Here is a 21,732-nt window from a genome sequence, read left to right as displayed (position 1 = left end):
AGTTGGTAGAGCATGGCGCTTGTAACGCCAGGGTAGTGGGTTCGGTTCATGGTGGACCAGGTTCATACATAGAATGTATGTTCACATGACTGTAAGTCGCTTTGGATAAAAGTGTCTGCTAAATGGCATATATATACTATAGGTTGATGGTGTACTCTAGGTTCATGGTGTACTCTAGGTTCATGGTGTACTATAGGTTCATGGTGTACTCTAGGTTCATGGTGTACTGTAGGTTCATGGTGTACTATAGGTTCATGGTGTACTGTAGGTTCATTGTGTACTCTAGGTTCATGGTGATATGTAGGTTCATGGTGTACTCTAGGTTCATGGTGTACTGTACTATAGGTTCATGGTGTACTGTAGGTTCATGGTGTACTGTAGGTTCATGGTGTACTCTAGGTTCATGGTGTACTGTAGGTTCATGGTGTACTGTAGGTTCATGGTGTACTATAGGTTCATGGTGTACTCTAGGTTCATGGTGTACTATAGGTTCATGGTGTACTCTAGGTTCATGGTGTACTATAGGTTCATGGTGTACTGTACTGTAGGTTCATGGTGTACTGTAGGTTCATGGTGTACTATAGGTTCATGGTGTACTGTAGGTTCATGGTGTACTGTACTGTAGGTTCATGGTGTACCATAGGTTCATGGTGTACTCTAGGTTCATGGTGTACTGTAGGTTCATGGTGTACTATAGGTTCATGGTGTACTCTAGGTTCATGGTGTACTATAGGTTCATGGTGTACTGTACTGTAGGTTCATGGTGTACTGTAGGTTCATGGTGTACTCTAGGTTCATGGTGTACTCTAGGTTCATGGTGTACTGTTGGTAGAGCATGGGTGTAACGCCAGGGTACTCCCGGGACCACCCATACATAGGTATGTCATGACTGTGGCTTTGTAAAAGTGTCTGCTAAATGGCATATATATACTATAGGTTGATGGTGTACTCTAGGTTCATGGTGTACTCTAGGTTCATGGTGTACTATAGGTTCATGGTGTACTATAGGTTCATGGTGTACTCTAGGTTCATGGTGTACTATAGGTTCATGGTGTACTCTAGGTTCATGGTGTACTATAGGTTCATGGTGTACTCTAGGTTCATGGTGTACTCTAGGTTCATGGTGTACTCTAGGTTCATGGTGTACTATAGGTTCATGGTGTACTCTAGGTTCATGGTGTACTCTAGGTTCATGGTGTACTCTAGGTTCATGGTGTACTATAGGTTCATGGTGTACTGTTCTGTAGGTTCATGGTGTACTGTACTCTAGGTTCATGGTGTACTCTAGGTTCATGGTGTACTGTAGGTTCATGGTGTACTATAGGTTCATGGTGTACTGTAGGTTCATGGTGTACTCTAGGTTCATGGTGTACTATAGGTTCATGGTGTACTGTACTGTAGGTTCATGGTGTACTGTACTGTAGGTTCATGGTGTACTGTAGGTTCATGGTGTACTGTAGGTTCATGGTGTACTGTACTGTAGGTTCATTGTGTACTCTAGGTTCATGGTGATATGTAGGTTCATGGTGTACTGTAGGTTCATGGTGTACTATAGGTTCATGGTGTACTGTACTATAGGTACATGGTGTACTGTAGGTTCATGGTGTACTGTAGGTTCATGGTGTACTGTAGGTTCATGGTGTACTGTAGGTTCATGGTGTACTGTAGGTTCATGGTGTACTGTACTGTAGGTTCATGGTGTACTCTAGGTTCATGGTGATATGTAGGTTCATGGTGTACTGTAGGTTCATGGTATAATGTAGGTGCATGGTGTACCATACTGTGGGTTCATGGTGTACTGTAGGTTCATGGTGTACTGTACTGTAGGTTCATGGTGTACTGTACTGTAGGTTCATGGTGTACTGTACTGTAGGTTCATGGTGTACTGTACTGTAGGTTCATGGAGTACTGTACTGTAGGTTCATGGTGTACTGTAGGTTCATGGTGTACTGTACTGTAGGTTCATGGTGTACTGTAGGTTCATGGTGTACTATACTGTAGGTTCATGGTGTACTGTAGGTTCATGGTGTACTGTAGGTTCATGGTGGGTTCATGTACTGTACACTCATGGTGTACTGTAGGTTCATGGTGTACTGTAGGTTCATGGTGGGTTCATGTACTGTACACTCATGGTGTACTGTAGGTTCATGGTATAATGTAGGTGCATGGTGTACCGTACTGTAGGTTCATGGTGTACTGTAGGTTCATGGTGTACTGTACTGTAGGTTCATGGTGTACTGTAGGTTCATGGTGTACTGTACTGTAGGTTCATGGTGTACTGTACTGTAGGTTCATGGTGTACTGTACTGTAGGTTCATGGTGTACTGTACTGTAGGTTCATGGAGTACTGTACTGTAGGTTCATGGTGTACTGTAGGTTCATGGTGTACTGTACTGTTGGTCCATGGTGTACTGTAGGTTCATGGTGTACTATACTGTAGGTTCATGGTGTACTGTAGGTTCATGGTGTACTTTAGGTTCATGGTGTACTGTAGGTTCATGGTGTACTATAGGTTCATGGTGTACTGTAGGTTCATGGTATACTTTAGGTTCATGGTGTACTGTAGGTTCATGGTGTACTGTAGGTTCATGGTGTACTGTAGGTTCATGGTGTACTGTAGGTTCATGGTGTTCTGTAGGTTCATGGTGTACTGTAGGTTCATGGTGTACTGTAGGTGCATGGTGTACTGTAGGTTCATGGTGTTCTGTAGGTTCATGGTGTACTGTAGGTTCATGGTGTACTGTACTGTAGGTTCATGGTGTACTGTAGGTTCATGGTGTGCTGTAGGTTCATGGTGTACTGTACTGTAGGTTCATGGTGTACTGTAGGTTCATGGTGTACTGTATGTTCATGGTGTACTGTACTGTAGGTTCATGGTGTACTGTAGGTTCATGGTGTACTGTAGGTTCATGGTGTACTGTACTGTAGGTTCATAGTGTACTGTAGATTCATGGTGTACTGTACTGTAGGTTCATAGTGTACTGTAGGTTCACAGTGTACTGTAGGTTCATGGTGTACTGTAGGTTCATGGTGTACTGTACTGTAGGTTCATAGTGTACTGTAGGTTCATGGTGTACTGTACTGTAGGTTCATAGTGTACTGTAGGTTCATGGTGTACTGTACTGTAGGTTCACAGTGTACTGTAGGTTCATGGTGTACTGTACTGTAGGTTCATAGTGTACTGTAGGTTCATGGTGTACTGTACTGTTGGTTCATAGTGTACTGTAGGTTCATGGTGTACTGTAGGTTCATCGTATACTTTAGGCCTTGTAGAACTCAAGCATTTCCTCTAGGTCTGTTTTGTATGCAGTTTGCCCTGCCTTTCCTCCTCACTCAATCCCTCTCTCGCTCCTTCTCCCTCTCTCACTCCCCCCTCTCTCTTCCCTCCCTTCCTCCCTCCCTGCTCCCTCGCCTCTGCCTTGATAAAAACTAGGGTGCATTTCCCTGACAGGCTGTGTGGATGTGAAGAGTATTAATGGCTATCGAAAAGCAAACAGATGAACGTTGACGCAAATTCATCTTCCTGATGTCCTTCCCTGGGTTAGATGGCAGCCTTTTAAAAGTGGAATCAATACACTGAAGTTGAGAACACGCAGCTGCTGCAATAAACAGGGATAAAGAGGAGGAGGAGGAGGGAAAGGAATGGGGAAGCATCATGATGACAGGTGTTTATGTTTAATGGACTAAATATTTGTTATTGGAAGAGGACAAATGTCAGGTATATGCTGGGCTTTCCCTCTGAGGCCTGCTGAGAGATGGATCCCACCGTCACTGTTAAAGGACCAGTGCAGTCAAAAATATGTTTTACCTTTGTTTTGTATACATTTCCCCTATATGAAGTTGGAATAATCCTGTGAAGTTGTGAAAATTATGATAATGGCCTTTTAGTGTTGAGCTGTTTGAAAAGACCACCTGAAATTTCAGCCTGTTTTGGTGGGATGGAGTTTTGGCCTTCCATGTGTCATCACCATGTGGTAAATTAGTCATGAAAGACAGTTCCAAACCTCTCAGTCAATAATAGCTAGTTTTCAGTTTTCCCCTCCCCAGACAGTCCCAGACAGTCCCAAACCTCTCAGCCAATAATAGCTAGTTTTCAGTTTTCCCCTCCCCAGACAGTCCCAGACAGTCCCAAAACTCTCAGCCAGTAATAGCTAGTTTTCAGTTTTCCCCTCCCCAGACAGTCCCAGACAGTCCCAAACCTCTCAGCCAATAATAGCTAGTTTTCAGTTTTCCCCTCCCCAGACAGTCCCAGACAGTCCCAAACTCCTCAGCCAATAATAGCTAGTTTTCAGTTTTCCCCTCCCCAGACAGTCCCAGACAGTTTTCAGTTTTCCCCTCCCCAGACAGTCCCAGACAGTCCCAAACCTCTCAGCCAATAATAGCTAGTTTTCAGTTTTCCCCACCCCAGACAGTCCCAGACAGTCCCAAACCTCTCAGCCAATAATAGCTAGTTTTCAGTTTTCCCCTCCCCAGACAGTCCCAGACAGTCCCAAACCTCTCAGCCAATAATAGCTAGTTTTCAGTTTTCCCCTCCCCAGACAGTCCCAGACAGTCCCAAACCTCTCAGCCAATAATAGCTAGTTTTCAGTTTTCCCCACCCCAGACAGTCCCAGACAGTCCCAAACCTCTCAGCCAATAATAGCTAGTTTTCAGTTTTCCCCTCCCCAGACAGTCCCAGACAGTCCCAAACCTCTCAGCCAATAATAGCTAGTTTTCAGTTTTCCCCTCCCCAGACAGTCCCAGACAGTCCCAAACCTCTCAGCCAATAATAGCTAGTTTTCAGTTTTCCCCTCCCCAGACAGTCCCAGACAGTCCCAAACCTCTCAGCCAATAATAGCTAGTTTTCAGTTTTCCCCACCCCAGACAGTCCCAAAATGCTTTGCTAATAAGCTTTCTTTTCTTCTTTTTTTTAACCATTTTGATGTAAAACAATCCCAGTAAGGTACTTAATTGTCGCTCAGAAATGATTTAATATTGAGATAAAAACATCTGCACTGGACTAATAGGCAGGGTTGAGTACAAAATGAAATGTATACTAGTAATATATGCACCTCTATGGGGTTAGTTATATTCTTTATTACTTTTCTATGTCTTGTATATTGGTAGGTAAAATCTATATTTATGAGAATGGTTTAAAGGTTTATTCCATTTCAACCAGTGACCCTTCAGCGTATATAATATTCTCTATTAATACGAGAGGTCTGATCATGGAGAGGTCTGATCATGGAGAGGTCTGATCATGGAGAGGTCTGATCTGAGAGAGGTCTGATCGTGGAGAGGTCTGATCGTGGAGAAGTCTGATCGTGGAGAGGTCTGATCGTGGAGAGGTCTGATCATGGAGAGGCCTGATCATGGAGAGGTCTGATCATGGAGAGGTCTGATCGGGAAGAGGTCTGATCATGGAGAGGTCTGATCATGGAGAAGTCTGATTATGGAGAGGTCTGATTATGGAGAGATCTGATTATGGAGAGGTCTGATTATGGAGACGTCTGATTATGGAGAGGTCTGATTATGGAGAGATCTGATTATGGAGAGGTCTGATTATGGAGAGATCTGATTATGGAGAGGTCTGATTATGGAGAGGTCTGATTATGGAGAGGTCTGATTATGGAGAGGTCTGATTATGGAGAGGGCTGGTCGTGGAGAGGTCTGATTGTGGAGAGGTCTGATTGTGGAGAGGTCTGATCACAGAGAGGTTTGATCACAGAGAGGTCTGATCGTGGAGAGGCCTGATCGTGGAGAGGTCTGATTATAGAGAGATCTGGTCGTGGAGAGGTCTGATTGTGGAGAGGTCTGATTGTGGAGAGGTCTGATTGTGGAGAGGTCTGATCACAGAGAGGTCTGATCACAGAGAGGTCTGATCGTGGAGAGGTCTGATCATGGAGAGGCCTGATCGTGGAGAGGTCTGATCGTGGAGAGGTCTGATCATGGAGAGGTCTGATCATGGAGAAGTCTGATTATGGAGAGGTCTGATTATGAAGAGGTCTGATTATGGAGAGGTCTGACCGTGGAGAGGTCTGATCACAGAGAGGTCTGATCACAGAGAGGTCTGATCGTGGAGAGGTCTGATCGTGGAGAGGTCTGATCGTGGAGAGGCCTGATCATGGAGAGGTCTGATCATTGAGAGGTCTGATCGGGGAGAGGTCTGATCATGGAGAGAACTGATCATTGAGAAGTCTGATTATGGAGAGGTCTGATTATGAAGAGGTCTGATTATGGAGAGGTCTGATCGTGGAGAGGTCTGATTGTGGAGAGGTCTGATCACAAAGAGGTCTGATCACAGAGAGGTCTGATCGTGGAGAGGTCTGATCGTGGAGAGTTCTGATCGTGGAGAGGTCTGATTGTGGAAAGGTCTGATCATGGAGAGGCCTGATCATGGAGAGGTCTGAACATGGAGAGGTCTGAACATGGAGAGGTCTGATCGCAGAGAGGCCTGATTATGGAGAGGCCTGATTATGGAGAGGTCTGATCGGGGAGAGGTCTGATCATGGAGAAGTCTGATTATGGAGAGGTCTGATCGTGGAGAGGTCTGATTGTGGATAGGTCTGATCACAGAGAGGTCTGATCACAGAGAGATCTGATCGTGGAGCGGTCTGATCGTGGAAAGGTCTGATTGTGGAGAGGTCTGATCGTGGAGAGGTCTGATCGTGGAGAGGTCTGATTATGGAGAGGTCTGATCGGGGAGAGGTCTGATCATGGAGAGGTCTGATTATGGAGAAGTCTGATCGCGGAGAGGTCTGATCGCGGAGAGGTCTGATCGCGGAGAGGTCTGATTATGGAGAGGTCTGATCGCGGAGAGGTCTGATTATGGAGAGGTCTGATCGCGGAGAGGTCTGACCGCGGAGATGTCTGATTATGGAGAGGTCTGATCATGGAGAGGTCTGATCTCAGAGAGGTCTGATCATAAGTAGATCTGTAGTTTTACCCAGACTATGCCTGGGATCCAACATGTGTTTGTATCAGGAGCTGTAAGCAGTTTGTGGTTTGCTTAGGGCTCAATCCAAACAACACTAGACAACACTAGACTAGCACAGGGGATCTGGCCAGTTGATCTGTGACCCACTACACTTATACACACAGCTATGCATACATGCACAGACATTCTTCTCTTGTTTGATTTAAAAACGGACATAATCCAGGGTCGAGGTTTAATAAATTCTCTCTCTCTAGCTGTTTTGTGGATATTTAACCTTACTTGTTGGCTAAGCTTTTCATTTTAAAATACCTCTATCCGCAGAGTTCCAGACATGCAGAGTATTGCTTTACAGGTAGTAAAGTACACATACTAATCACCTAGTAAATATGGCCTTTACTCTTCTCTTCCTTTCTACCCTTTTTCCTAGTATGCCTATTTTCTAGATGCTACTGTTTCATGTTCTTCTTTTAAAATGGTTTATAATAATATAATAATATATGCCATTTAGCAGACGCTTTTATCCAAAGCGACTTACAGTCATGTGTGCATACATTCTACGTATGGGTGGTCCCGGGGATCGAACCCACTACCCTGGCGTTACAAGCGCCATGCTCTACCAACTGAGCTACAGAAGGACCACAGTTTATGCATGCATATCTAGCAGCTGTTGTCACTATATATATATATGGACATACACATGATTGGAGATCTACCACCAACGTACACTGATTATATTTGATCATATGTTTTGTACACTGCTGCTACTCACTGTTTATTATCTTATCATAGCCACTTTACCCCTACCTACATGTACAAATTACCTCGACCTCGGCGCATGTGACAAATAAAGTTTGATTTGTTTTGATTTTGATGTTACATTCCATTTCCTCATCAATAAAGTAGATTTATGTGTTAACCAGTCAACACGATGTGGCTAGCTGTCCATTTGGGGGCGGCAGGTAGCCTAGTGAAAAGGTACAAATCAAATCTAGGCAACTAGGCAAGTCAGTTAAGATCAAATTCTTATTTTCAATGACGGCCTAGGAACAGTGGGTTAACTGCCTGTTCAGGGGCAGAACGACATGACTCTGAGATGCTTGATTCATACAAACTGTAATTCGTGTTTGTGAGACACAGGGGCGAATCCTCATAAACCTCCATACAGTCTGTCATAGTAGTGACTCCATCACATGATGTTGTGCTGGCCTGATAAACAGACAGCGGGAGATGGATAGTGTCCACTATAATAGGCCATACGAGGCCGTGCCCAAACCCCATAACTCACTCTCTTCCACAGCGTTATGAATGCCTGCCTCCAGACCCTTTGTCTTCTCCCTTCCATATTATTTCAGCCCTTTGAGATATTACGGAGAGTTGAATTGCGTTGTTAATTTATTTTTTCTCAACAGTATTATTATGTCTGATGGATTGTGGCGCTGATGAAAATGTTGGATGGTTGGCTGGAGGGATGGCGTGAGAGAGAAAGAGAGGAGAAGGAGGAGAGACAGAAGGGCAGGAGAGGAGAAGAGGAGAGGTAGAGAGGAAAATAGAGGAGAGAGGTGCCTCTTGGACAATAGATAACCTTGATGTTAAAGCTACAGATACATCTTTTCTTGACGTATTGATGGCCCTTGAAAAGAGCGGAGCTGATTGTATGCAGGGAGTAATCATTAAACCCACTCCAGCTCTCTCTCTGTCTCTCTCTGTTGATTCATTTGTTGTTTTTCCTAGAGGTCTTTGTTAAGCAGTAGGTCTCACTAGCTTTGGCTGCAGGGATTCTTCAATCCCCTAACTGACTTCCTAAACCTCTCCTTCCTATGTGCCACGGTTGTAACTTCATTTCAAGGTTTGTTATATGTTTTGTGTCAGAGGGATTTCTGTGTATGCAGTTGTTGGTTGTGTATTACTTGATTCACTTTTATTCCCCTTTAAAGATGTAGATACTTTAGTCCTCTTTTAAGAAGAATATAGATACTGTACTTCCCTTTAAGAATAATAGAGATACAATACTTCACTTTAAGAAGCGCAACATGGTGCAGGTTGTGAGTAACCTACTGTGTAGAACAACGGTCTGACTGTTCCTCTGCCAGAGGATCCATGATGGAAACATTAACATTAGCTTTCCACAGCACTGTTCTAATCTGTCACTTTAAAGGCTGCTCGCTGTTCTCTGTCTGTCTGTCTGTCTGTCTGTCTGTCTGTCTGTCTGTCTGTCTGTCTGTCTGTCTGTCTGTCTGTCTGTCTGTCTGTCTGTCTGTCTGTCTGTCTGTCTGTCTGTCTGTCTGTCTGTCTGTCTGTCTGTCTGTCTGTCTGTCTGTCTGTCTGTCTGTCTGTCTGTCTGTCTGTCTGTCTGTCTGTCTGTCTGTCTGTCAGAATAATAGTGAAAACATCAAAACTATGAAATAACACATATGGAATCATGTAGTTACCAAAAAACAAATCAAAATATATTTCATATTTGAGATTTTTCAAAGTAGCCACCCTTTGCCTTGATGACAGCTTTGCACACTCTTGGCATTCTCTCAACCAGCTTCAGGAGGTAGTCACCTGGAATGTTTTTCCAACCGTCCTGAAGGAGTTCCCACATATGTTGAGCAATTGCTGGCTGCTTTTCCTTCAATCTGTGGCCCAACAGATCCCAAACCATCTCAATTGGGTTGAGGTTGGGTGACTGTGGAGGTCAGGTCATCTGATGCAGCACTCCATCACCCTTACACAGCCTGGAGGTGTGTTTTGGGTCATTGTCCTGTAGAAAACAAATGATAGTCCCACTAAGAGCAAACCAAATGGGATGGCATATTGCTGCAGAATTCTGTGGTAGCCATGCTGGTTAAGTGTGCCTTGAAGAAACTTTTAAAGTTCTTGAAATGTTCTGTATTGACTGACGTTCATGTCTTAAAGTAACGATGGACTGTCATTTCTCTTTGATTATTTGAGCTGTTCTTGCCATAATATGGACTTGGTCTTTTACCAAATAAGGCTATCTTCTGTATACCACCCCTACCTTGTCACAACACAACTCATTGGCTCAAATGCATTAAGAAGGACAGAAATTCCACAAATTAACTTGCATGTCCCCAGGCACCCTCATTTGTTGACTTCTGTGATCGAAAAAGCCTTGGTTTCATGCATGTCAACATCAGAAGCCTCCTCCCTAAGTTTGTTTTACTCACTGCTTTAGCACACTCTGCTAACCCTGATGTCCTTGCCGTGTCTGAATCCTGGCTCAGGAAGGCCACCAAAAATTCTGAGATTTCCATACCCAACTATAACATCTTCCGTCAAGATAGAACTGCCAAAGGGGGAGGAGTTGCAGTCTACTGCAACTCCAAACAGTTCGAACTACTAATTTTGAAAATTACTCTCTCCAGAAATAAGTCTCTCACTGTTGCCGCCTGCTTACCAACCCCCCTCAGCTCCCAGCTGTGCCCTGGACACCATTTGTGAATTGATCGCCCCCCCATCTAGCTTCAGAATTTGTTCTGTTAGGTGACCTAAACTGGGATATGCTTAACACCCCGGCAGTCCTACAATCTAAGCTAGATGCCCTCAATCTCACCCACCAGGTACAAACCTAACTCTGTAAGCAAGGGCACCCTCATAGACGTCATCCTGACCAACTGGCCCTCCAAATACACCTCCATTGTCTTCAACCAGGATCTCAGCGATCACTGCCTCATTGCCTGTATCCGCTACGGAGCCGCAGACAAACGACCACCCCTCATCACTGTCAAACGCTCCCTAAAACACTTCTGTGAGCAGGCCTTTCTAATCGACCTGGCCCGGGTATCCTGGAAGGACATTGACCTCATCCCGTCAGTTGAGGATGCCTGGTCATTCTTTAAAAGTAACTTCCTCACCATTTTAGATAAGCATGCTCCGTTCAAAAAATGCAGAACTAAGAACAGATACAGCCCTTGGTTCACTCCAGACCTGACTGCCCTCGACCAGCACAAAAACATCCTGTGGCGGACTGCAATAGCATCGAATAGTCCCCTCGATATGCAACTGTTCAGGGAAGTCAGGAACCAATACACGCAGTCAGTCAGGAAAGCTAAGACCAGCTTCTTCAGGCAGAAGTTTGCATCCTGAAGCTCCAACTCCAAAACGTTCTGGGACACTGTGAAGTCCATGGAGAACAAGAGCACCTCCTCCCAGCTGCCCACTGCACTGAGGCTAGGTAACACTGTCACCACCGATAAATCCATGATTATCGAAAACTTCAACAAGCATTTCTCAACGGCTGGCCATGCCTTCCGCCTGGCTACTCCAACCTCGGCCAACAGCTCCGCACACCCCGCAGCTCCTCGCCCAAGCCTCTCCAGGTTCTCCTTTTCCCAAATCCAGATAGCAGATGTTCTGAAAGAGCTGCAAAACCTGGACCCGTATAAATCAGCTGGGCTTGACAATCTGGACCCTCTATTTCTGAAACTATCCGCCGCCATTGTCGCAACCCCTATTACCAGCCTGTTCAACCTCTCTTTCATATCGTCTGAGATCCCCAAGGATTGGAAAGCTGCCGCAGTCATCCCCCTCTTCAAAGGGGGAGACACCCTGTACCCAAACTGTTACAGACCTATATCAATCCTGCCCTGCCTATCTAAGGTCTTCAAAAGCCAATTCAACAAACAGGTCACTGACCATCTCGAATCCCATCGTAACTTCTCCGCTGTGCAATCTGGTTTCCGAGCTGGTCACGGGTGCACCTCAGCCACACTCAAGGTACTAAACGATATCATAACCGCCATCGATAAAAGACAGTACTGTGCAGCCGTCTTCATCGACCTTGCCAAGGCTTTCGACTCCGGCAATCACCATATTCTTATCGGCAGACTCAGTAGCCTCGGTTTTTCAGATGACTGCCTTGCCTGGTTCACCAATTACTTTGCAGACAGAGTTCAGTGTGTCAAATCGGAGGGCATGCTGTCCGGTCCTCTGGCAGTCTCTATGGGGGTGCCACGGGGTTCAATTCTCGGGCCGACTCATTTCTCTGTATATATCAATGATGTTGCTCTTGCTGCGGGCGATTCCCTGATCCACCTCTACGCAGACGACACCATTCTATATACTTTCGGCCCGTCATTGGACACTGTGCTATCTAACCTCCAAACGAGCTTCAATGCCATACAACACTCCTTCCGTGGCCTCCAACTGCTCTTAAACGCTAGTAAAACCAAATGCATGCTTTTCAACCGATCGCTGCCTGCACCCGCATGCCCGACTAGCATCACCACCCTGGATGGTTCCGACCTTGAATATGTGGACATCTATAAGTACCTAGGTGTCTGGCTAGACTGCAAACTCTCCTTCCAGACTCATATCAAACATCTCCAATCGAAAATCAAATCAAGTCGGCTTTCTATTCCGCAACAAAGCCTCCTTCACTCACGCCGCCAAGCTTACCCTAGTAAAACTGACTATCCTACTGATCCTCGACTTCGGCGATGTCATCTACAAAATTGCTTCCAACACTCTACTCAGCAAACTGGATGCAGTTTATCACAGTGCCATCCGTTTTGTCACTAAAGCACCTTATACCACCCACCACTGCGACTTGTATGCTCTAGTCGGCTGGCCCTCGCTACATATTCGTCGCCAGACCCACTGGTTCCAGGTCATCTACAAGTCCATGCTAGGTAAAGCTCCGCCTTATCTCAGTTCACTGGTCACGATGGCAACACCCATCCGTAGCACGCGCTCCAGCAGGTATATCTCACTGATCATTCCTAAAGCCAACACTCATTTGGCCGCCTTTTGTTCCAGTACTCTGCTGCCAGTGACTGGAATGAATTGCAAAAATACCTGAAGTCTCCCTCACCAACTTCAAACATCAGCTATCTGAGCAGCTAACTGATCGCTGCAGCTGTACATAGTCTATTGGTAAATAGCCCACCCATTTTCACCTACCTCATCCCCACACTGTTTTTATTTATTTGCTTTTCTGCTCTTTTGCACACCAATATCTCTACCTGTACATGACCATCTGATAATTTATCACTCCAGTGTTAATCTGCAAAATTGTAATTATTCGCCTATCTCCTCATGCCCTTTGCACACATTGTATATAATAATATTTTCCTGAAGTTCTAAATAATCTCCTGCAACCCGCCACACCCAATGTGGCGTGGATGTGCTTTTTTTGAAAGTATTTCTATTTACTTCGGATCTGGTATTCCTCAACTGAAGCTAGCCAGCTAACTACTTACCAGCTATCAGTTAGCAAACCATTGCTAGCGGTCATCAGCTAACCTTTAGCTCGGAAAAGCTCTTGCAAGTTCGAACAACTTGACTCAAACCAGAGCATAACGGACCTATTTCTCTCCATATCCCCGGATTCCTACCGCAAACTCTGAACATTTTCATCTGGATCTTCGCAAGCACCAATTTGCCTGAAACTAGCCTGGCCAGGGCTCCTGTGCTGCCACCGAAGCCCACACCTGGGCTACAATATCCGGCCCCTTCTACTGCCGGTTCTACTGCCAGTACCCCGCCGATGCTCTACGACTGGAATACTGACATAATCTGCCCGAGGATTCCAACAGGCCCCTCAGGCACGACGCCCGCTGAAGGCCCATTCTGCTAACCTGCTAGGCCTGCTAGCTACCTAGAGCTACTTGGAACCCTACTAATTCCACGACTGGTCTATCGAAGTCACCGCACGAAGAGGCAAAAACAGACTTACCCCCATCGCGACATCCCCCAAAGGCTAACTTGCTAGCCCCGGCCTGCCAACTGCTAGCTTGCCTACCCCGGTCTGCCAACTGCTAGCCCCTGCTAACTGCTTGCTTGCAAACCCAGTCTGCTAACTGCTAGCTTGCCAACCCCGGTCTTCTAACTGCTTGCTTGTTTAGCCCCGGCCTACTAACTGTCTGAATCGCCGTTTCCCCAGTCAGCCCAACCACTCACTGGACCCATATTTTCACTTGGCTACGCATTCCTCTCTCTAATAACAATATGCCTTGTCCATTACTGTCCTGGTTAGTGATTACTGTCTTATTTCACTGTAGAGCCTCTAGCCCTGCTCAATATGCCTTAAGCAACCATGTTGTCCCACCTCCTACATATGCGATGACATCACCTGGTTTAAACGTCTCTAGAGACCATATCTCTCTCATCATTACTCAATACCTAGGTTTACCTCCAATGTATTCACATCCTACCTTACCTTTGTCTGTACAGTATGCCTTGACTCTATGCTATCGTGCCCAGAAACCTGCTCCTTTTACTCTCTATTCCGAACATGCTAGACGGCCAGTTCATATAGTATTTATCCGTACCCTTATCCTTCTTCTCCTCTGTTCCTCTGGTGATGTAGAGGTTAATCCAGGTCCTGCAGTGCCTAGCTCCACTCCCACTCCCCAGGTGCTCCCATTTGTTGACTTTTGTAACTGTAAAAGCCTTGTTTTCATGCCTGTTAACATTAGAAGCCTACACCCTAAGTTTGTTTTACTCACTGCTTTACCACACTCTGCCAACCCGGATGTCTTAGCTGTGTCTGATTCCTGGCTTAGAAAAACCACAAAAAAACCTGAAATCTCCATCATTAACTATAATATTTTCCGACAAGATAGAACTGCCTTAGGGGGCGGTGTCGCAATCTACTGCAAAGATAGCCTGCAGAGTTCTGTATTACTATCCAAGTCTGTCCCCAAACAATTCGAGCTTCTACTTCTAAAAATTCCAGACAGTCTGTCTGAAACAAAACTCTCACTGTTGCCGCTTGCTATAGACCTCCCTCTGCCCTCAGCTGTGCCCTCAATACCATATGTGAATTGATTGCCCCCCGTCTATCTTCTGAGCTCGTGCTACTAGGTGACCTAAACTGGTACATGCTTAACACCCCGGCCATCCTACAATCCAAGCTCGATGCCCTCAATCTCACACAAATTATCAATGAATCTACCAGGTACAACTCCAAATCCGTAAACACGGGCACCCTCATAGATGTCATCCTAACTAACTCGCCCCCCAAATACACCTCTGCTGTTTTCAATCAAGATCTCAGCGCTCACTGCCTCATTGCCTGCATCCGTAATGGGTCTGCGACCAAACGACCACCCCTCATCACTGTCAAACGCTACCTAAAACACTTCTGCGAGCAGGCCTTTCTTATCGATCTGGCCGGGGTATCCTGGAATGACATTGACCTCATCCCGTCAGTAGATGATGCCTGGCTATTCTTTAAAAGTGCCTTCCTCACCATCTTAAATAAGCATGCCCCATTCAAAAATTGTAGAACTAGGAATAGATATAGTCCTTGGTTCACTCCAGACCTGTCTGCCCTTGACCAGCACAAAAACATCCTGTGGCGTTCTGCATTAGCATCGAATAGCCCCTGTGATATGCAACTTTTCAGGGAAGTTAAGAACAAATATACACAAGCAGTTAAGGCTAGCTTTTTCAAACAGAAAATTGCATCCTGCTCTGAGGCTAGAAAACAATGTCATCGCCGATAAATCAACTATAATTGAGAATTTCAATAAGCATTTCTCTACGGCTGGCCATGCTTTCCACTTGGCTACCCCTACCCCGGTCAACTGCCCGGCACCCTGCACAGCAACCCGCCAAAGCCCCCACCATTTCTCCTTTACCCAAATCCAGATAGCTGATGTTCTGAAAGAGCTGCAAAATCTGGACCCCTTCAAATCAGCAGGGCTAGACAATCTGGACCCTCTCTTTCTAAAATTATCTGCCGAAATTGTTGCAACCCCTATTACTAGCCTGTTCAACCTCTCTTTCGTATCGTCTGAGATTCCCAAAGATTGGAAAGCTGCCGCGGTCATCCCCCTCTTTAAAGGGGGTGACACTCTAGACCCAAACTGCTACAGACCTATATTTATCCGACCCTGTTTTTCTAAGGTCTTCGAAAGCCAAGTTAACAAATAGATTACCGACCATTTCGAATCCCACCACACATTCTCCGCTATGCAATCTGGTTTCAGAGCTGGTCATGGGTGTACCTCAGCCACGCTCAAGGTCCTTAATGACATCATAACCGCCATCGATAAGAGACATTACTGTGCAGTCGTATTCATCGTCCTGGCCAAGGCTTTCGACTCTGTCAATCACCACATTCTTATTGGCCGACTTGACAGCCTTGGTTTCGCAAATGATTGCCTCGCCTGGTTTACCAACTACTTCTCTGATAGCGTTCAGTGTGTAAAATTGGAGGGCCTGTTGTCCGGACCTCTGGCAGTCTCTTTCGGGGTGCCACAGGGTTCAATCCTCGGGCCAATTCTCTTCTCTGTACACATCAATTATGTTGCTCTTGCTGCCTCTTGTTGTTACTCCTTCAATTATGTTGCTCTTGCTGCCTCTCTTGATGTTACTCCTTCTGTGGCCTCCAACTGCCCTTAAACGCATGTAAAACTAAATGCATGCTATTCAACCGATCACTGCCCGCACCTGCTCACCCGTCCTTCATCACTACTCTGGACAGCTCTGACTTAGAATACGTGGACAACTACAAGTACCTAGGTGTCTGGTTAGACTGTAAACTCTCCTTCCAGACACACATTAAGCATCTCCAATCCAAAAGTGTATCTAGAATTGGCTTCCTATATCGCAACAAAACATCCTTCACTCATGCTGCCAAACATACCCTCGTAAAACTGACCATCCTACCGATCCTCGACTTCGGTGATGTCATCTATAAAATAGCCTCAACAAATTGGATGCGGTCTATCACAGTGCCATCCGTTTTGTCACCAAAGCCACGTTCACTACCCACCATTGCGACCTGTACGCTCCCGTTGGTTGACCCACTCTTCATACTCGTCGCCAAATCCACTGGCTACAGGTTATCTACAAGTCTCTGCTAAGTAAAGCCCCGCCTTATCTCAGCTCACTGGTCACCATAGCAGCACCCACTCGTAGCACGCGCTCCAGCGGGTATATCTCACTGGTCACCCCCAAAGCCAAATCCTTTCCTTCCAGTTCTCTGCTGCCAATGACTGGAATGAACGGCAAAAATCTCTGAAGCTGGAGAATCATATCTCCCTCACTAGCTTTAAGCACCAGCTGTCAGAGCAGCTCACATATCACTGCACCTGTACATAGCCCATCTGTAAACAGCCCATCTATCTACCTACCTCATCCCCATACTGTATTTATTTATTTATCTTGCTTTTTTGCACCCTAGTATCTTTACTTGCACATTCATCTTCTGCACATCTACCATTCCAGTGTTTAATTGCTATATTGTAATTACTTTGCCACCATGGCCTATTTATTGCCTTAACTCCCTTATCTTACCTCATTTGCACTCACTGTATATATACTTTTTGTTTTCTTTTGTTCTACTGTATTATTGACTATGTTTTGTTTATTCCATGTGACTCTGTGTTGTTGTTTGTGTTGCACTGCTTTGCTTTATCTTGGCCAGGTCGCAGTTGTAAATGAGAACTTGTTCTCAACTAGCCTACCTGGTTAAATAAAGGTAAAAGAAAAAGGAGGTTTCATAAGGAGTAAGGCTTTACTTTAAGGTTAAGATCACTTTGTTAGTCAATTACACACAACTTCCAACATCAATTTAACTTCAGCCTTTAACCCCTCTGAAAGACAAACATATACAGGACATACACATTAAGGTTTTTTTGCAGAGGTGTGAGGGCTGCCACACTGGGCGTCAGGAGCTGTTGTTATGGGGGGGAGTGCCTTGGTCAAGGGCACAATGGCAGGCAATAGCATCTAGGATTTGATACCAGCAACCCTCTGGTTGCCAGTTTACTTCCCGCTAGATTATTCCTGTCGAACCTGGGATTCGAACTGGCAATCCTCCAGTTGATGGCTTGTCTCTCTAACTGCTAGGCTTCCACCTATCACTGTCTCTCATTCTCTGTCACATTCTCATTTTGTCTCGCTCTCTCTCTGTCTCTCAAGTTGTACTGAACACACACATGTACACACACACACACACACACCCTGCTGCCTCCATTGTCCAGGAAAGCAGACTCTCAGACATCTCTTTGTTTTCTCATCACTCTGTCTATCATCTGCCTCCTCTGGCCTGCCCACATGTCTCTGTGTAAAGCACTGGGAGAATCAGACACGTACCTGTGATTGGTGCCAGGGAAACTGGAAACGGGTTATCGTCCAATCATATTGAGCCCCATAGAGTTTTTCGTTCTGTCATCAGTTTGCGTACTGTTGCCCTAATTCAACTCCTAATTTGGGAGTAGCTAATTTGTTTGATCCTGGCCTGGTCAAAACTAATATATATATTTTTTTCTTAGTGAACTGTCAGTTCTCTGTAGGTAACCTGTGAAGGGTTACCTGCATCCTATATATCTGAAGGGCCCTAGCTCCAACCCTTTGTTTATGTAGGTAACATCTAAAGGTCTGTATCTCTCAGAAGGTAATCTGTGAAGGACTCAGCACTCCTCTGATCACAGTGCTGAGACAGTGTGAATTGTGTGGTGTGGAGCTCAAGTCTCTCGTCATGGCACCTGTATCCCCAGGCAAAGAGTCTGCAGCTGGAATTAATTTCCCCTTGCTGCCAGAGTTATCCCCCCCGGGGAGCAGGCAGGCATGGAGCTCTGGTCTGGGATTTTATCGGAGGTGACAGTTCCTCACACTAAAGTGTTTGGATCACCTCAAGTAGGGGAATGAGAGCGGCTCTGCTACAAAGTCCAGATTTAGATTGACTGAGCTTGTTCCCAGACCGGTGTGCTGCATGGCTCTCTAGCCTGACACAACCCACACTCACTACTGCTGGAAGGGAGACTGCTGCACTGACAACAGTCGAAGGGTGTGTGTGTGTGTGTCTAACTATGTGTGTGCGAGTGTGTGTGTTAGTGGGGCCACTTTGAAGACAGACTTAGACAGTGGTGGTATGTCAGTCTTGGTTAGAATGGAGGCTGATGTTGGAATATGCTTGGCACTAATATGGCACCAGTATCTCTGTCCCCATCTCTGCCATTCTGGTCCCTGTCTCTATCTGGCCCTGACAATGTCTCCTCCTATTAGGTGATTGGCTATATCGCTCGGAGCACCCCTCAACCATTTTCCACATCCTTCCCCGTCACCTCCCCTTTCCTCTCGTCCTCTTCCTTTCCTGCCCTCTCTGGTCAATAATGCTCTTGATGTCTATTTAAGAACTGTGTTGAGATCAGAACGTATCTGTCCAGCTCTCCGAGGGTCGGTGACAGCGCTAATGCCTATTTTCCTTGGCTCATTTGCCGAGCGGTGACACCTAGCCGGCTGAAGCTGCAGCTCTGCAGAATTCTTCAAGTGACAGACAGAGAAAGAACAGAGTAGACTAGGCTAGAGTATGGTGGCTGTACATGGCCATGTTGTTTTACAGTTTAACCCTATGGGGAGTTATTTGTTGTTGTAGTTTTTTAAGCATTTAAGCACTTAATTTAATTAGTGCCCTAACAAAGCTGCAGATTTAAACCTTATTTCATTTGATCAATAAAACATAAAATAATGTGATTCATACTACAGTCTTCACCTTGTTTTTAGATTAAGGGAAATTTTCTAAGTGTGATTATAAACATGTGAATCTTTATCGTACTGTAGCTTGTTTGTTGATTGGATCAATTAGCCTTAGATCAGAGATTTACCATTCGCTCAGGGCAACATCAACTAAAAGCATCTGGAATTATGTCTCTAGACATCATTTGTATAATGTGAAGTACTTCAAAGGTATTGTCAAGGTCAAGGGTCATTTTGATATTGATAGAATGCTGAAGTGAATGCTGTTATCAGTTGCCAAATTTAAAAAAGCTAGGATGTTCAGAGCAAGGTTCACATAGTATTGATACATGGCTTGCACGCATTCACACACGCATTCACACACGCATTCACACACGCATTCACACACGCATACACTCACGCATACACACACACACACACACACACACACACACACACACACACACACACACACACACACACACACACACACACACACACACACACACACACACACACACACACACACACACACACACACACACACACACACACACACACACACACACACACAGAGTCCCTCTGCCCATTGATTGTGGTAATAATTACCTTCTGTCTCTCTCATGGCCCACTCTTCCTGTTTGTGTGGGTGAAGTGGAGGCAGAGCTAGGGCTGTGAGCTCGTTACTGTCTAGACATCACCCTGAGGCCAATGCTGTTTCCTCGCTGTTCCTCCACTTGAAAAGGATACTCATCCTCTATATTCACACACACACACACCTCCGAGACACACACACCTCCGAGACAAACACACACAAAAACACACCTCTGAGACACACACACACACACACACACACACACACACACACACACACACACACACACACACACACACACACACACACACACACACACACACACACACACACACACACACACACACACATAAACTTCACAGCTGGTATAAGGCCGATAATGATAAATAATGAACCATTAGAATACACATATTTATATTAGCGTTTGTGTATACTGTTGTCAATAGCTGAATACCTTATTTGATATTATATCAAAGAAACAGCCATGGGAAATAGACAGAGAAATCAGATTGACACTCAATTGAACTTTTCCATGGTTAATACAGAATAGTGAGGACAATACAGTGTGATAACAAATCAAGTCCAAGGGGATTGCTTATACACACCACAGGTAAATCTGAATTTTACCACAGTGTTTTAATATTATTAATCTTCTTCCATTTTCAGGTGTGCTCGCCAAGTGCCGTTACATCTACTATGGAAAGCATTCAGAAGGCAACCGGTTCATCCGCAATGACCAACTCTAATGGACCGATGGAGACACACACACACACACACACACACACACACACACACACACACACACACACACACACACACACACACACACACACACACACACACACACACACACACACACACACACACACACACACACACACACACACACACACACACACACACACACACACACGTGTACATGCACACACACACACACACACACACACACACACACACACACACACACACACACACACACACACACACACACACACACACACACACACACACACACACACACACACACACACACACACACACACACACACACACACACACATGTACACATATATACACAAACACACACTGATCTAACCAACCCCAAACCCCGAAATCAAACTCCTAACCTGTAAACCTAATCTCTAATTCTAACCCTAATTCTAACCCTAACCCATAACCCTAAAATAGCTTTTTACTTGTGGTGACCAGCGAAATATCCCTACTTGTCCGAATTGTCTTAGTTTTACTATCCTTATGAGGATATCTGGTCCCCACAAGGATAGTAAAACCAGGGTGTAGGGAGCTGTCTCTCAGATGGGATGTTAAATGGGTGTCCTGCCTCTCTGTGGTCACTAAAGATCCCATGGCACTTATCGTAAGAGTAGGGGTGTTAACCCCGGTGTCCTGGCTAAATTCCTAATCGGACCCTCATATCATCACGGTCACCTAATCATCCCCAGCTTCCATTTGGCTCATTCATCCTCCCTCCTCTTCCTTGTAACTATTCCCCAGGTCGTTGCTGTAAATGAGAATGTGTTCTCAGTCAATTTACCAGGTAAAATAAGGGTTAAATAACATTTACATAAATAAAATGTATCAAGCTGATCAAGTAAGATTGCTGATCTAGGATCAGTTTAGTTATTTATTTAGATGGTAATTAATATGATTATATGGACAGAGGGGACCTGATCCTAGATCAGCATGATGAGATTCTTTATCAATACGGTTCCTGTCGCGAAGTGGCCTGGTCTCCTCCTCCACTGAGTTTAGGCTGCCTCTCCTGTCAGCTCCACTCTCCTGCCCC

The 21,732-nt window shown here is 45.3% G+C and overlaps 1 protein-coding gene across 1 annotated transcript in view; it reads left to right on the top strand.

Moving 5' to 3' along the window:
- Positions 1 to 20,800, top strand: part of LOC124041121 (leucine-rich melanocyte differentiation-associated protein-like) — a 473,611-nt gene extending 452,811 nt beyond the window's left edge. Inside the window, exon 7 of the mRNA XM_046358329.1 lies at positions 20,595 to 20,800. Within this exon, the coding sequence (XP_046214285.1) occupies positions 20,595 to 20,674 (80 nt within the window). The 3' untranslated portion in view covers positions 20,675 to 20,800. The remainder of the gene's footprint in view (positions 1 to 20,594) is intronic.
- Positions 20,801 to 21,732: the final 932 nt, after the last annotated feature.

The sequence above is a fragment of the Oncorhynchus gorbuscha genome, linkage group LG08, assembly GCF_021184085.1.
Source record: "Oncorhynchus gorbuscha isolate QuinsamMale2020 ecotype Even-year linkage group LG08, OgorEven_v1.0, whole genome shotgun sequence".
NCBI lineage: Eukaryota > Metazoa > Chordata > Actinopteri > Salmoniformes > Salmonidae > Oncorhynchus > Oncorhynchus gorbuscha.
The sequence above is the reverse complement of the archived record's forward strand: the minus strand, read 5'-3'. Positions and strand labels throughout refer to the sequence as shown.